Source organism: Notechis scutatus, chromosome 2 (assembly GCF_049901735.1).
Source record: "Notechis scutatus isolate UNSWTSFEM ecotype Mainland chromosome 2, rNotScu1.2, whole genome shotgun sequence".
Taxonomy (NCBI): Eukaryota; Metazoa; Chordata; class Lepidosauria; order Squamata; family Elapidae; genus Notechis; species Notechis scutatus.
The window spans coordinates 160,884,979-160,902,767 of record NC_142010.1 but is presented as its reverse complement, the minus strand read 5'-3'; the positions used below and the strand labels follow the sequence as shown (position 1 = coordinate 160,902,767).

Here is a 17,789-nt window from a genome sequence, read left to right as displayed (position 1 = left end):
ATATTTAGTATAATTTAGTGAAATTTTTGTTAAGAGAGGGAGTACTTTAATGAAATAATGATTTAAGATCGGTGATGTGGGGGGAATAATTTTGGAAAGTATAAGAAGTGTTCCCATAAAGGTATGATAATTAATTGAAATGTGTAAAATGTCTAAAGATATAAATGATTGTTAACACCAATGATTAGGCTATGTTATACTAGTGAAACTATTCGTGAAATGAGAGGTTTGAAGAAGGAGAGGGGAACATGTAATGTAATAATGATTTATAATATGTGATGTGGGGGTGGAATTAATATGGCAAATAGGTGCTCCCATAGAAATATGTGACCTAATTGATAAGAAATGTGCTAGATGTTTAAGATATGAATAAATATTAATATTAATGAATAGATTTGTATTGGTTTTGATGATATTGTATAATGTCAGAATGTACCAGACAGAATCCCAACGTAAGTTATGTACTTTAAATCAAGTATTATAAATATAGGGGAAAGAGACATAGGCGTCATACTCCAATCAGTGTACAGGAGAAGGTTTTTCTTTTTTTTCTTTTAAGAAGAAAGATAAACGGATAGTTGGAAATAGAACAGACAAAGAATAAATATTATGATTTGAATTGAGAGGAGATAAATAAAATAAAATTGAGAAAATTTAAAAGAAAGGAGAAGCTATATAGAAAAATGAAAATGTAATAAGAAATGGAATGGTATGTAAAATGAATAGGAATTTGAATGTGTGTCTGTACCAAGAGTTTTGACCCGGGATTAAGCAACTTTCAGAAAAGAGATCTTTTATGTTTTTATGTCTTGAATTTTTGTATGTTTTGTATGTCTTTAAAAATTAATAAAAATTTGTTCCAAAAAAAAAAAAAAGATCTTTTGTATCTTCCTTCTACATCCCATGTTGTACAAATCCTCCAATGAGGGAAGAGGACATCCGCTGATCTTTTGTGCCCTTTTTATCACTCTTTGGAGTGTCCTTTTCTCCGCCTCTGTACAACTCCTAAACCACACACAGAGGCAATAAGATAAAATGCTCTCTATAGAGCTTCGATAAAAGGCAAGCAACAGACTCTCTGGCAGTTTACCTGCATGCACCGTTGCAACACACTATATATTTAAAGAAACCTTTAGGTCTCAAAAATGATAATACTGATGATTGCTGGAAATTGAAAAAGTCTTTATGTCTTAAAGCAATCAGGATATGAGTGGAACCAATGTATAGTTAAAGAATTAACTAAGATAGGCTTTGTAGCTAGCATGGCTGATCCATGTTTGTTTAAAAAAGAAAATAATGGTGTTATTTCATTGTTGCTATTATTTACTGATGACATAGTATTAATTACCAAAACTGAATAAGAAGCTATTAAAATAATCTCACTGTTAAAACAGAAATTTAAGGTATTTAAATGTGTGACAATGTGTGCAAAGTAAGATGATTAAGCTAGAATACTGTATGTCAGAAAACAATATAGCAGATCATTTTACAAAGGCCAAGGCTCTATAAAGCATAAGGCTTGCTGTGAAGATTATGCCCTTAGAATGTAAGGTTGTATATATTGTCCTACCCAAAAGGGGAGAATGTTAGGAATGTAAATCACCTAACAGGTATTTAGGTTGGAAATATATAAACCAGGATAGACATTTTAAAACTGTATCTTTAAGAAAATGCAAAAGTGTAATTGGGTGTGGTTTCTCAAACGGCCATAAGATGGAGCCAGAAATCTGGGTTGTTTAGTCTTAGTCTTAGTCTCAGAAGAGAGTGTCTCGGTGAGTCTGTTTTTCCTTCTGTTGGAGAATATTGCCGTTCCTTCTAATTGACTGATATTCCTGGATTTGATGTAAGTCTGTTACTGAACTGTTTTTGACACTGGAGTTTGTTATTGGATTATCCCTGGACTAAAAACTGACTGATCTTACCTGTAAATGACTTTGGACTGCTTATTTTGAACTTTGCTTAAAACCTTTATTGGAAGTAAAAACCCACATTTACTGTACAGTGTATCTGTGTGCTCTGTGTGTATTATTCAACCACTTCTCTCAAATACGTCTCCCTGTATGCGCTCATTCTCCTAACGGGGAATTACCTCAACATATTGCTTCTGTGATTATGACTTCTGGATTCTGAGTTCTGGCTCTGGGTATTGTGTACATGCATCATATTTTATATTATTGTATATAAACAAGTTTTTTCTATAAATGAATCCTGCTGAATTATTTACTTGTGTGCTGGTTGGATTGCTGCAAACTCTGACAGATTATGGGACCAGAACACACCAAGAACACAGTAAGACTGAACTGTAATTAAGTTGAAGGACAGCCTAAGTTTAAAAAAAGAGAACAAGGCTGAGGAAGCTTGCAGGATGGAGAGCTCTCTGCCTTGATTGAGACAGAAGAATTATATTATTTGGGCTGCAAAAATGGAATGCTTCCTGGAAGCTTAATCCACACCAGGTACCATTAGCAGCAGCAGATCAAAGGAAGAATAATAAGGCACTGGCCTACATCATCTTAAGTTTAGAAGATGAACAATTTTTGAATGTAGCTGATTTAAAGGCTGCAAATGAGGTTTGGCTGAAATTGAGAAGTGTGCATCTGAATGCATCAGCATGTAATATTGTGCAATTATAAATACAATTATAGAGAGCCAGGCTGCAGCCACAAGCAAGTGTGGAGCATGCAAACTTTATTTATTGAGTTGGAACAGTGTGGAATGAACATTCCTGAATCTCAGAGGGTGCTGTTGGTGTTAAACAGTCTTGATGAAATGTGGAACATTGTTTCAGCAGTTTTTGAGTGCAAACCAGAACAAGACTTACGAATAGAAGCTCTAAAGGACTGTTTGCTTTCTGAAGAAAACAAACCCCATTTTAGAAAAAGCCATGAGGAGAAATTCCTGAGGTGGAGGTCCAAGGAGCGGGGGAAAAAAAACAACAGACAAGATGTCTGAACATTCCAAAACAGACAGGATTTCTGCGGACACCAGAGTAGAAGAGACCAGATTACAACCCAGCAAAGATTTTCTGAGAGAAAAGAAAAAGGGCAGTGGTGTTTCATATGTGATGATAAGGATCATTTGAAAAAAGACTGTTTGCAAAGAAGAGAGACAACAGATGGACAAGCTACTTATTTGATTTGATTTATTTGATTTGTCAATCGCTTACAAAATAATAGGCATAAGTATATACATAGTTATGAACACATGAATGGGTACATATAAGAAAAATAAAAGAAACAGCTTTGGAAGCCATATTCCACACTGCCACATAGCCTGAGAAAGTGGGAGGGGGGGTGATTTCAATTGAGTAGTTCTAAGTAGACAAAATAAAATTCTTTTCTTAGTTCAAGGTTATTAAGTGTGGCACAGCAGATAAAAAGGATCTTACACTGGGACAGATTGTGATTGGTCCATATGATGTGATGATGGGAGGAAAGGGGATGGATTGTAGTTTGGGACATTGTGGGAACTCCAGGAAACTTTTACTTTTGAGATTCCGAAGATGTGCCATTTACTATTCTAATAAAGGTACTTTTGAGATTATGCTTGTCTTGGAGTTACTGATTGGAATGGAGGTTTGCTGGAACGCTGACATTATCTTGAAACTATAACAAATTCCAGCACCCCAAAAGGGGAGCTATCAGGGATGCTGAGCCCCAGAACTGATTCCAGAAATGGAGCAGTGCTAAGATGGAAGAAGAGACCGAAGGGGCTTTTGGGGCTGGACACCAAAAGACTAATTGATGCCCCCAGCCTCCCTTCTGAAGAGGTGATGCAGACATTAGAAGCTGCAGAAGAGAGACGGAATTTAGGAGCCCAGCCAAAGATCATGGAGGAGCTGCTAAATGGGGCTGGATCTAAGAGTGGGAAAAGATGCCTGAATGACTTTCTTTCTCAAGCCCTCTACAGACTGCTCAAGAGACAGAGTGGAGAAGCAGGGGGGCATTGGGATCAGATACCTCCCAAGACTGCAACCAGTGGCCTCCCTCCCGAAGCCAGTCATTGGCAGGAATCCCAGAACAGCTCCAGCAGCTTAAGGGGGAAAGTTATGTCTCACAGCCACAACCTCTCCAGATGAGCTGGATCATAACGCAGTTTGAGAAGGGAAGGGGAATTCACTCTGGCATTGGGTGGAGATGGCCAGTGAAGCAGCCTAGCCCGGCAAGCTCAAGTTTCAAGGGAGAGATGGCAGATGCAGCCTACATTGGGTATTGTTAGGAATATAAGTCACATAACAGGTATTTGGGTTAGAAATATATAAACCAGGATAAACATTTTGAAACTGTATCTTTAAGAAAATGCAAAACTGTAATTAGGTGTGGTTTCTCAAATGGCCATAAGATGGAGCCAGAAACCTGGGTTGTTTAGTCTGAGTCTCAGAAGAGAGTGTAAGTGTATCTCTGTTTCCTTCTGTTGGAAAATATTGCCGTTCCTCCATTTTTCCTAATTGACTGATATTACTGGATTTGATGTAAGTCTGATACTGAACTGTTTTTGACACTGGAATTTGGTATTTCGATTATCCCTGGATTGAAAAAACTGACTGATTTACCTGTGAATGATTTTTGGACTGCTTATTTTGGACTTTGCTTAAACCTTTCTGGAAGTAAAAACCTATACTTACTGTACAGTGTATCTGTGTGCTCTGTGTGTATTATTCCAACACTAGTCTCTATACGTCTCCCTGTATGCGCTCATTCTCCTAACGGGGAATTACCTCAACAGGTATGTTACAAACCCCAAACCCTCCCCCTCCACAACCAGAAAGGAGATAACCCCCCACAGAGAGTATTCCTCCAGGGTGGGGATTTTATCCTGGTCAAGGGTGGGTCCAATGCCAGTGGATGCTCACACCTGCTGCACCATCTGGTCAGGGAACACCCTGGCCCCAAAGAAAATCAGCGATCCTTTCTCAGCAAAGAGATCTGCACAGGCAGCAGATGGCAGCCACCACCACCCTCTTCCCATCGCAGGGAAGGAGGCAACAAATGGCCTCTTCATGGCAGGGCCCTAATCAGCCCCCCCTCAGAGCAACCCTGCAGAGGCCCTTCTTCCAGAGAGCTCCAACTCAGCCAGGTCTTGGAGTACCCCTTCAAAGTTCATACATTCCTCATCAGGCTCCATTCATTCCAGCTCAACCCGCAGTTGCTATGGCGATCCCACCTCCCCGCCTTAGTCTCCAGACACTAGCTGGTTTGCTAGATACACTGTAGAAGGTTCCCTCCACACAGAAGGGAGCAATGAACTTCCAACCCAAGAAATTCTCCCGAGAGAAGCCGATGATGAAGACGACCCTATGCCATCACACCTTTTACAGCTGCCATCACAGCTTTTACAGTCAAAGTGAAGTTAGTGGTGCCTGACACAGGGGAGGCAGGGGAGATAGAAGCCATAATAGATACCAGGTGTTCTAGATGCCCTATTGGTCTCCCCATTGTTGAACAATTAGGAATAAAAACAAAAAATCTGAAATACCCAATCAGGTTTGAACAAGTAGATGGGACTTTAATTGGGGAATCCCGGCCACGCAAATGACAGAGTTAATCAAACCAGAGATGGGCAGACATCGTGAACTCATATGCTTTGTAGTGGCTCCAAATATGTCAGAATCTGTCATATTGGGCTTTCTTAGCTAGATAAATGGGCCCCTACCATCAAGTGGGAGGACAGATACCGAAAAATCATAATTGGGATTGGCCCACTGCCCCCCTTCTTCCACGAAGAAACTACCACCCAATAGGGATCCCCAACCTGAAGCAGCAGCCACCGCCTCAGACTCTCCTCCAGGTGCCCCCCAAGTCCTCAAACAATACAGAGAGTTGGCTGAGGTGTTCAGTGAAGAGGAATGCAATGTTTTACCTCCCCATCAAGCCACTGATTGTACTATAGAGTTAGAACCAGGGGCAAAACTGTCAAAATCAAAAATGTATTCCATGACAGCAACTGAAATGACTGAATTAAGAAAATACATCGATAACAATTTGGACAGAGGTTTCATTGAACCTGCCAAATCTAGGTTGGCTTCCCCAGTGCTATTCAAAGAAAAGAAAGATGGTAGCTTGAGATTATGTGTTGATTTTAGGGGCATAAATGCCGCGTGCATAAAAAACATGTAACCTGTCAGCCTTCAAGATTTTCTCCCTTTGCTTTGAATCTTTCGGCTGTCATAAGTAGCGGGGGGAGGAGGGGGGAATGGTTATGGGAAGTGAGCTGGAGGTGTTACAAACCAGAACTGTATAAGCTGGGAGGGGTGTACATTCTTGCTTAGGTTTCTATCCTATGCTATGCGCAGCTGCAACCCTTTATCAAACTATGTCAAGGTCAATGGACAGAAGCCTCATCACCACCTGGAGATGCCCACAGGATGATATATACAACTTTTAATTGGATGAGCCAATTGAACTATTGGGGGTGGGAATGTTGCTATTACTTTGTATATGTGATTTACGCACCCATTTTCTCAGATTCAGAATTCTTTTGTTGCTACCACTTGATTTCCAGTAAAAGATGTTGTGACTCCGAGACTTGAACCTAATCAATCAGCAGATGTGGGTTCGAGCAAGGAAGACATGTGAAACTAATGCGGTCAGTTCTGGAAAAACTTCGAGCTGCTGAGCTGTATGCAAAGTTGTCCAAGTGTGAATTCCACCAGGAAAAAATTGACTATTTAGGTTATCGCATCTCACATGATGGCATAGAAATGGATCCGGGGAAGGTTCGTGTTGTTTTGGAATGGGCCGCTCCCCGCACCAGGAAACAACTTCAAAGTTTCTTGGGATTCACTAATTTTTACCATCAATTTATCCCTGCTTTTGCGAAGATTGCAATGCCTATCACAAATCTCCTAAAAACCAAAGGGGAGGTGAAACCAAAGCCTAGTAAACCACTGGAGTGGTCCATGGAATGTCAAGCCGCTTTTGAAATGCTGAAACGACTGTTTGCCACTGAACCAGTACTCAAGCACCTGGACATGGATGCTCCTTTTGTAATCCAAGCCGATGTGAGTGACATAGCAGTCGGGGCGGTATTTACTACAAGCATATGAGATGAGGACTCTGCAACCGTGTGCATATACTTCCTGTAAACTAACTGAAACTGAAAGAAGATGGGCCATCTGGGAAAAAGAAGCTTTTGCAGTTCACTGGGCTCTGTTAACCTGGAGGAATTTCTTGGAAGGGGCAAAACACCCATTTGAGGTGTGGACAGATCATAAAAATTTGGAGGCTTTGAAAACGCCTCGGAAGCTGTCTCCCAAACAAGTTCGCTGGGCGCAGTACTTTAAGTGCTTTAATTTTTCATTGAAATACATTCCAGGGGGGAAGAACTTCATGGCGGATGCTTTATCTAGATTACCTCAATATAATAGTGCTCGCCAAGAAGTGGTACGGCCGATTGTCCCAACCAAACAGTTGGCAGCTCCAGTGGTTACCAGAGCCCAGAAAAAGAAGGAGGTTGATTTATCAAATGATTTGACTGCACAATTAAGAGATGCTCTAAAACTTGATGATTGGTTTCTTGCTCACTCAAATAACTGTACGGTTAGAGATGGATTGGCATGGGTGGGGGCCAAATATATGTGCCAGCAAAGCTGAGAAACCAAATATTACAGCAAGCTCATGACTCTAAAGCCGCTGGTCATTTTGGGTTTGTGAAAACCTTACACTTGGTTAAAAGGCAATTTTGGTGGCCTACCTTGATAAAGGACATTGAGATTTATGTAGCTAGTTGTCCTATCTGTGCCTCAGCCAAACGGCCTCCTGGTAAACCAGCAGGCTTACTTCAAAATGTGGCTAGACCAACGGCTCCATGGAAAGAAATCTCTGGATTTTATAGTGGAATTACCTGAAAGTGGGGGGAATGCAGTTATTTGGGTAGTAACTGATTTGTTCTCCAAACAGGTACATTTCATACCTTGTCCGAAAATCCCATCTGCAAAAACGTTGGCTAAACTGTTTATTTTACATATCTACAGGTTACATGGGGTTCCTGAATGCAAAATCTCAGACAGGGGTGTCCAGTTTACCTCAAACTTTTGGAAGGAGTTCCTGAAGTTATTGGACTCTCCCCAGGGCTTAAGCTCCACCCACCACCCACAAACCAATGGGGCTTGTGAGAGAACTAACTTGGTATTGGAACAATATCTTCGATATTATATAAATTATCAGCAAAATAATTGGGCTGACCTATTGCCATTCACTGAGGTGGCATATAATAATTCGGTACATAGTAGTACTGGGTTTACTCCATTTAAAGTGGCTTCGGGACAAGACTTTGTACCCATACCCGAGCTTCTATGGGAGAAACCTAACATTCAGTCATTAGATGAATGGATAACACAGCTCCAGCTTACCTGGCCGGTTACCCATAAAGCATTAGATGATGCTCATCAAGCTCATAAAAAATTTGCAGATAAAAAGAGAACTCCACAAAAACCATATCAAGTGGGTGACAAGGTCTTTTTATCCACCAGATATTTGCAGACCACACAAAAGTCAAAAAAGCTTGGACCTAAATATGTTGGACCTTTCTCAATTGAACCAATTGTAAACCATGTGGCAGTCCAACTGAAATTACCAAAAACTCTTTGATGGATCCACCGTTTTCCACGTTAGTTTATTAAAACCTGAACATACCTCCGACTTGAGACCAACTCAGGTTAATCCCCCTGTACCATTACTAATTGAAGGTGAACAACATTTTGAAGTTAAAGAAATTTTGGATTCTCGAAAACGAAGGGGTCGACTCCAATATTTGGTTGCTTGTAAACATTTTCCTCCTTCCCAGGCTGAGTGGGTGAATAAGAAGGATGTTAGAGCTCCTACACTTATCAAGGCATTTCGTAACAAAGAATCCCCCCTCCCTTTCTTAACCCAGCAAAGGAATGCAAACACCTCCTGCCTTCTTCCCCTCCAAGATTCCCCCCCTCCCACTGTTTCATGACAGCCGAAAGAGAGAAAAAGAGCATAGCAACAAATAAGCAATAGTTAGGGGTGAAGATATCTTGATAGTTAGGGGTGAAGATAACTTGAGGCTGACTTCGGACCCCCTAGAAGAAGGACATTAGTCCCTGTAAGAAAAAACAATCATATATTAACATTGGCATACATTTCTATGGTTTATCAGGATATTTGGCATAAAATTCCTTAAGCAGTTCAGGGGCCCTAATGTCTTTCTCATTAACCCATTCAGCATAGGATGGAGGAAAATGTTTCCACGCTACAAGATATTGGACACGACCCCTCCATTTCCTAGAGTCTAGAATTTCTTTAATCTAGAAATGTTGTTCCCCCTCGATCAACAGAGGTACGGGGGGATCAGACTGGGTCGGTCTCAAGGTACTGGTATGTTCTGGTTTCAACAAACTGACGTGGAAAACTGGATGAATACGACGAAGAGTCTTTGGTAAAGTCAGTTGAACAGTCACCGGATTTACAATCCTCTCAATGGGAAAAGGTCCCACATACTTAGGACCCAACTTCTTCGATTTCTGGGTAGTCTGCAAGTATTTGGTCGAGAGGAAAACTTTATCGCCCACCTTATACAACATCTGTGGGGCTCGCTTTCTGTCAGCAAATTTCTTATGAGATTGGTGCGCCTCGTCCAGAGCTTTGCGAGCGACTGGCCAATTTAGTTGAAGTTTAGATATCCAGTCGTCCAACGATTGGACATTGGGTTTTTCTCGAGGCAGTTCAGGTATGGGCACAAAATCTTGTCCCATGGCTACTTTGAAAGGAGTAAACCCCGTACTACTGTGTACAGAGTTATTATACGCCACCTCCGCAAAAGGCAGTAAATCCACCCAATTGTCTTGCTGATAATTTATATAACATCTGAGGTATTGTTCTAACACCCCGTTTGTCCTCTCACAGGCCCCATTAGTTTGGGGATGATGGGCGGAGCTTAAGCTCTGGGTGGAGCCTATCAACTTCAAGAATTCCCTCCAAAAGTTCGAGGTAAATTGGACCCCCCGATCAGAAACTACACGCTCAGGAACGCCGTGCAACCTGTAGACATGTATAATGAACATTCTGGCCAATGATTTCGCTGAAGGAATCTTGGAGCAAGGGATGAAATGGGCTTGTTTGGAGAACAAATCAGTCACTACCCAAATGACAGTGTGTCCAACACTCTCGGGTAGATCTACTATAAAGTCCATGGAAATTTCCTTCCAAGGAGCAGTTGGCCTGGCCACATTCTGCAACAAACCTGGTGGTTTACCAGGAGGCCTCTTTGCTGAAGCACAAACTGGACAGCTCGCCACATAAGTCTCAATGTCCTTTTTCAGCGAAGGCCACCAGAACTGCCGCTTCACCAAATGTAGAGTCTTCACAAACCCAAAATGACCAGCCGCTTTAGAATCATGAGTTTGTTGTAAAACTTGGCTTCTCAGGATTTGAGGTACATACAATTTTGCACCTATCCAGGCTAGACCATCTCGAACGGTGCAATTATTCGCATTTGCTAGGAACCACTCATCTGTTTTCAAAGCCTCCTTAAATCGTTCCATCAGGTCAGTGGACAGATCTCTCTCTTGGTCCCTTTTTTGTGCTCTGGTAACTACGGGAGCAGCCAACTGTGTAGTGGACACGATTGGTCTTACCACTTCTTTTCAGATACTGTTGTATTGAGGCATTCTAGACAAAGCATCCGCCATAAATTTTTTTCCCCCTGGGATATACTTCAACGAGAAGTTGAATCGCTTGAAAAACTGAGCCCACCTAACCTGCTTAGGAGATAGCTTTCGAGGAGTCTTTAAAGCTTCCAGATTTTTATGGTCCGTCCATACCTCAAATGGATGTTTCACTCCTTCCAAAAAATGTCTCCAGGCTAGTAGAGCCCAACGGACTGCAAACGCTTCCTTCTCCCAGACAGCCCATCTCCTTTCAGTGTCAGTCAATTTACAGGAGGTATAAGCGCACGGCTATAGTGTCCCCTTCTCATTTAATTGAAGTAAGACCGCCCCCACCACCACATCGCTTGCATCGCTTGCACGAAAGGGGCATCCATGTCGGGGTGTTTCAAACTTGATTTCCAGTAAAATATATCTTTTCTCTGATTAAAGGAGTCTAAGTATTTCTTTCTTGGATTTTGAATGGAGCACCAGCTGACATAACCCCTCCCCCTCATGAAAGACTTATTAAATCACCTGTCAAAACTAGATCTGAGAGAAACTTACTACCAAGTCCATATAAAGGAGGGAGACAAATGGAAAACTGCCTTCAACTGCCCTTTGGTTAGTTTCCAATTCCGAGTCATGCCTTATGGGCTCCAAGGGACCCCTGCAGTATTTATGCAACTCACCAAGGAAGTGTTACATCCACACCTGTACCAAGGGGTCCTTGTCTACCTTATATTCAGCGAAACCATTGAATAACATGTCAAATTAGTCAGACAAGTGCTGAAAAAACTTTTAGCTACCAATTTATGTGTAAAACTGTCAAAATGCGAATTCCACAAAGAGTCACTGTATTACCTAGGCTACTGAGTATCCAACCAGGGAATTGATATCGACCCTGGAAAAGTGAGACCGGCGCTAGACTGGCAACCCCCCCCCCAAAAAAAAAAACCACTTAAGCAACTTCAAAGCTTTTTGGGTTTTGCCAATATCTATAGACAATTTATTCCTTCTTTTGCCAAGGTCGCCCTCCTTTTGACAGAGTTATTGAAAACTGGGGCTTCCCCCACCAAACCGAAGCCCAGTCAAGCCCAGGAGGGAAAAACATACTGGTGGATGCCCTGTTGAGAAAACCCCAATTTGGCAGTCGCCGAGAGGAAGTAGTGCAGACTATGATATCAAAAGCCCAACCTGCAGGCCAAGTAACCACCTGAGGCCAAGCCAACCGCAGCCCCAGATGCCTAGAAGACAGACAACTGAATTGAAAACAGCCCTTTTGATCGATCCCTGGTTTGTGGAGCATCAAACCGATTTGACAATGAATGAGGAATTGGCTTGGAAAGGGATAAAACTTTATATACCCAATAATCTAAGACTAATGGTACTGAAGCGTAGCCATGACTCACAGTTGGGGAGCCACTTTGGGTTCTTAAAAACCCTGCATTTAGTCAGGAGACAGTTCTGGTGGCCAAAAATGAAACCTGATGTTGAAGACTATGTGAAAAGCTGCTCAATTTGTGCCATGATGAAACACAGAACTGGGAAACCCCCTGGCCTCCTTCAACAAGGAGCTAACCAAAAAAGCCGTGGGAAGAAATCGTGATAGACTTTATCGTAGAATTACCTGAGAGTGGAGGGAATACAGTTATTTGGACTGTTATTGACTTATTCTCTAAGCAAGCCCAATTTACAGCCTGTAGAGATTACCTTCAGCTAAAAAGCTTGCAAAACTATTCGTGAAGCATATCTATAGGCTCCACGGAGTACCTTGTAGAGTAATCTCAGACTGAGGTGTACAGTTTACTGTTAGTTCTGGAGGGAATTTTTAAAGTCCATTGGGTCATCTCAAGGGCTATCTTCAGTGTTCCATCCTGCATGCAATAGGGCAGCAGAGAGAGTGAACGCCATGGTGGAACAATACATTAGATGCTATGTAAATTATCAACAGGAAAACTGGGCGGAGCTGTTGCCATTTGTAGAAGTTGCTTACAATAATGCCGTATATAGCAGCACATGCCTGATTCTGTTCCAAATCAACAGTGGCATGGAATTTGTCCCTATGCTGGAATTACCTACGGAACCCCCACATACATGTCTTTAATGGATGGACTCATTAAAAAAAGGTTGGGAGGATACAAAAAAAGCTTTGACTGAAGCTGCTGAGGAATATAAAAAGCAAGCAGATAAACATAGATCCCTCCAACCACCATTTAAAGTAGGGGACAAAGTGTTTTTGTCAACTAAATATCTGAAATTGAAACTTTCCAGTAGGAAGTTGGGCCCCAAATTCTTAGGTCCATTCCCTATATCAAAAATAATCAATCCAGTCACATTCCAATTAAATCTTCCCCGGCTATTGGGGAAAATACACCCAGTGTTCCACAGTAGTTTATTGAAACCAGCTGAAGGGTTAAATCTAAGGCCAATCCCAAGAGCTACCCTTTGATCGTACAGGGTGAGACACATTATGAAATTAAGAAAATCCTTGATTCTAGATTGCACTGAGGGAGATTACAATATTTGGTATTATGGAAGGGTTACCCTTTGTCAGAGGCTATGTGGGTAAAAAGTTGGGATGCACATGCAGATAGATTGGTTAACCAATTCCATAATAATTTCCCTGACAAACCAAATGGTCCTCTTGGAGTGGGGAGAGGGGGTTAAGGGCATCACATTAACCCCTGGTTGTGTTTTGCTTATTATCTCTTTTAGGAGGTGAACTTCTCAAGGGAGAACACCTGTCAGCTTTGGAAGCCATAGCCTGAGAAAGTGGGAGGGGGTGATTTTAATTGAGTAGTTCTAAGTAGACAAAATAAAATTCTTTTCTTAGTTCAAGGTTATTAAGTGTGGTGCAGCACAGAAAAAGGATCTTACACTGGGACAGATCATGATTGGTCCATGTGATGTGATGTTGGGAGGAAAGGGGATGGATTGTAGTTTGGGACATTGTGGGAAGTCCAGGAAACTTTTAGTTTTGAGATTCCACAGATGTGCCAGGTGCTATACTAATAAAGGTACTTTTGAGATTATGCTTGTCTCAGAGTTAGTGATTAGAATGGATGTTTGCTGAAACACTGACACTACACTCTAGCGCCCTCTAGATTGGCCAAAATATTTCCGACAGCCAATCCTTGCTGTTGGAAATGTAAAGGGAAATTTGGTACATACTTTCATTCATGGTGGACTTGTCCTGAGATAAAGAAATATTGGCTAAAAATAAAAACGTGGATAGAAGAAATTATAGAGAGGGGGCTGGAGTAGAAACCGGAATTATTTTTGTTGGGAATGATCAAAGGGGACTACTCTACTAAAGTAAAATATCTGACCATCCATTTATTAACTGCGGCACGTATCTCACTAGCACAATATTGGAAAAACCCAAATGTACCACTGATACAGGTTGTTATTCAGAAAACATATGAGTGTGCCCAACTGGAGAGGCTTACGCTTAAAATTAACGGGAAGAAGGATACAGATTATTACCAGATATGGGATAAATGCATAAGTGGGTAGACAATAAAAGGGGCAAAATGTAAATGAACCTAAGATACAAATTATATCCAGCGGCTTATAATATATTAAGTACATAAAAACAATTAAAGGTTTTAAACCTTCTTTTCTCTGTTACTACTATTATTAGTATTAGCCATTTATAATATTTTTTTGTGTTTGTTAGTTAAAAAACATGAATGTATTCATAATAGAAGAGTAGTTATAAGCCAACGTGAAAATAAATGGAGTATATTGTGAATTATTTAGCGCTTAGGATGTGGTAATGTGTGAATATGTGACTAGTACTAGCCAATAATGATTTTTAGGACTTACCAAATTCGACAACAAATGTAAAAAATTATGTGTTATTATTGTTTCTGTATTTTTGAAATTGTACATTTTTAAATTTGTAAATAAAATTGTTTTTAAAACAAAACAAAAAGAAAGAAAGTAAAAAGCCTAACACTGTATAAAAGGCCATTTATGGGCTGAAGCAGTCAGCCAGGAATTGGAATATCTGTTTAGATACAACATTGAAGGGTTTTGGGTTCAAGAGTTGCAAAGCTGATGGTTGCACATATACTGGAAAGTTACAAGGTGGGGATTGTCAATTATTAGCATTTGTGGATGATCTTTGTTTCATTGCAAAAGATGTGTCACAGGTAAAAGAATTTGCTAATCAGTTAGAGAAAAAATTTGAATTGAAAAATTTAGGTGAAATACAAAATTATCTTGGTATAGAGATACAAAAAACTGAGAAAGGTGGTTATGTTCTCAGTCAAAGAAGGAAATTGAACAGCTGTTGGAGAGATACAACATGAAGGATTGTAATTCTGCTCCAACACCTATGAGAACAGATTTTCATAACTATTTAGGTGAGGACAAAAATGAAACCTATGATCAAGAGATATATCAGTCAGAGTAGGGAGCTTGTTATATCTGTCACGGTAGTCCAGACCAGACATAGCTTGTGCAGTAAGCATCTTAAGTCGCTTTACTGCTGCACCAACACAATTGCATTGGATGTATGTAAAAAGGATTCTCAAGTATTTGAAGGGAACTGTGAATTTGGGTCTTCAAATACAGGTATCTGAAGAATTGAAGTTGAAGTGTTATGTTGACAGTGATTATGCCAATGATGTAAAAACCAGAAAGTCCAATTCTGGGATTGTGGTATTATTTGGAGAGGCTTTAATTGGTTGTAAGTCCAGAAAACAAACTGTAGCCATTTCTACTGCAGAGGCAGAATTAATTGCTCTATCTGAACTTTGTTCAGAGGTAACTTGGTATGTACAGCTGTTACAGGATTTAAACGTAAAAGTAAATGAAGTTGTAACAGATAATGCTGCTTGCATTAAAATGGAAACAGGTGACAGAATAAAAAATAGAACCAAGCATGTAGATATTAAATATTGTAATGTAAGAGAAGCCATCAAATGTAAATTAATTAGCTTGCCTCACTGTTTTTCAGAAGACAAGTGCACCATGGGAAGAATATTGTTATTCGGTTTTATGTCTACTCCAGTCATAAAGGGACGAGTGTCAGTGTATAAGAAATTATGAGCTGGGATAGCCAAGTCAGCTGTTTGGTGACTAAGAAACAGGATCTGTTGTGAGCCATGTGAGACGGCTTGGAGCCTGGGCGTGGCTTAGCTTAACTGGTCTGTAAGAGTTTGTTTGTCCTTGCAATATTGATTCTGTATTCTGTCTTCAGATTGTTCTGTGCTTCTGCTTCATGTCCTTGTTCTTGCTATCACGTTGCAAGAGCTGCATGGGTATTGTATACATGCATGATTCATCATGCTTTATATTATTGTATATAAAGAAGTTTCTTCTATAAATGAATCGTGCTGAATTATTTACTTGTGTAAATAATCACTTCAAACTGCAACAGAGATCCAACTTAGCATGAAGGAGAATTTTTCTGTTAGGGAGAATGGATTAATTAATTAATAGAACAGCTTGTCTCCATAAGTTGTAGGTGCTCTATCACTGGAGGATTTAAAGAAAAGACTGGGTAGCCATTTTTCTAGAATGGTATAGGGTCCCCTGCTTGAGCAGGGGTTTGGACTAGAAGACGTCCAAGGCTCCTTCCAACTCTGTTATTCAGTATTCTGATTATGAAAAGCATGTGGTATTTTCCCTACCTAGTCTCAATACTATTTCCTTTTATTAGACTAGTTTTATTACTTCCAGTAAAGGCTAATTGTGGTTTCCATACTGTACCAAGTTATGTCTGTTATATCTAGTGACATAACTGGTGAAAGTGGTTTTGAAACTCTAAACAGAGGTACTAAACTTACATTCTGGAAAGTTTTGGTTACAGATTTTAGAATCCCACCATAGTTTGCCACTCAGTTTTTTAATGTAACAGAGGGATAAAACCATGCCCCACTTTATTAATTATATATTTATTAATACTTAAAATCTAAACAATTATATTAATTTAATTAATTTAAATTAATTTATTTAATTTAAAATTTAAAATAACATTGAGGTTTACCCTTTTGGAGAATCCACATCTAATTCAGTCATTCAACAACATACTCTGCTGCTTTACTCAGGAAATATATTTTTGTTTTTCTTTTATTTTTTCCTCTTTTTTTGTTTTCTACACATAGGTCCACTTTAGCAACATTACAGGTATGAACAACCACAATATCTATCTCACTTTTTTCTAGCTGTGGTCTACTTTGTTGAATGCCTTGCTGAAGTCTAAGTATATCATGTCAACAATCAGTTTTATGTCTATTGCAGTCATGAAGGAAGGATTGTCAGTGTACAAGGTTCATAAATTGGAATAGTCATGTAACACCAGACATAGGACTGTTTGGTGACCCAGACAGCTTGGAGCCTGGGTGTGGCTTAGTTTCACTAATCTGCCTCTGGTTCTGTGTTTATATTGCTTCTGTGATGATGACTTCCGGATTCTGAATTCTGGCTCTGGGTATTGTACACATGCATCATACTTTATATTATTGTATATAAACAAATTTCTTCTATAAATGAATCCTGCTGAATTATTTACTTGTGTGTTGGTTGGATTGCTGCAAACTCTGACAGAAATGCAGCTGGCAACTGCTTGCTGGGAGACCCTACGGGGTTAAGCCTCCCTGGAGGGGAGGGGAAGAAAAGAGAGGCACTTCGGAGATCACGAGGAAACTGCAATTTCCTCACTGATCCGGGACGACAGCCATTTTCTTGGTCTTTCACAAGCTGGGAGAACTGGGACACTAAGATTTTTTGCTGGAGCGGTGTGTGGACTGAGCAGTGAACTGGATGAGATAATTTCCAGCTGTTACCTTAGAAGGATAACTTAAGTAAAATGTTCCAAGAAATAATCTCCAAATGGCAATTGGATTTATGGAGAATGTGTAAAGATTAAAAATTAAAGAGGAAGATTTAAGATTAAAGGCATAGAAGTAAAAGAATACTTAAGGATGATTTAAAACATAGAAAGCCTGGAAAAGCTGAATAACATTGGGAAAAGTGATTATTGGGAGAAATTTCTGAAATTTAATCTCAGCTGATTGCACCCCTGACTGGATGCAATCAGCTGTTTTCAATTTTTTACACTCTCTTAACGCTGGATTTGAGAGCAGGGGAGCCATCTACTGGAGAAAGAAGATTACTGCAATGTTAAAATCCAAAGGAAAGTGAAAAGAGAAAGTGAATGTCTGGA

At 40.2% G+C, this 17,789-nt stretch overlaps 1 protein-coding gene across 1 annotated transcript in view; it reads right to left on the bottom strand.

Moving 5' to 3' along the window:
- Positions 1 to 16,910, bottom strand: part of AICDA (activation induced cytidine deaminase) — a 95,924-nt gene extending 79,014 nt beyond the window's left edge. The window contains exon 1 of the mRNA XM_026687378.2: positions 16,611 to 16,910. Coding sequence (XP_026543163.2) covers positions 16,611 to 16,642 — 32 coding nt within the window. The 5' untranslated portion in view covers positions 16,643 to 16,910. The remainder of the gene's footprint in view (positions 1 to 16,610) is intronic.
- Positions 16,911 to 17,789: the final 879 nt, after the last annotated feature.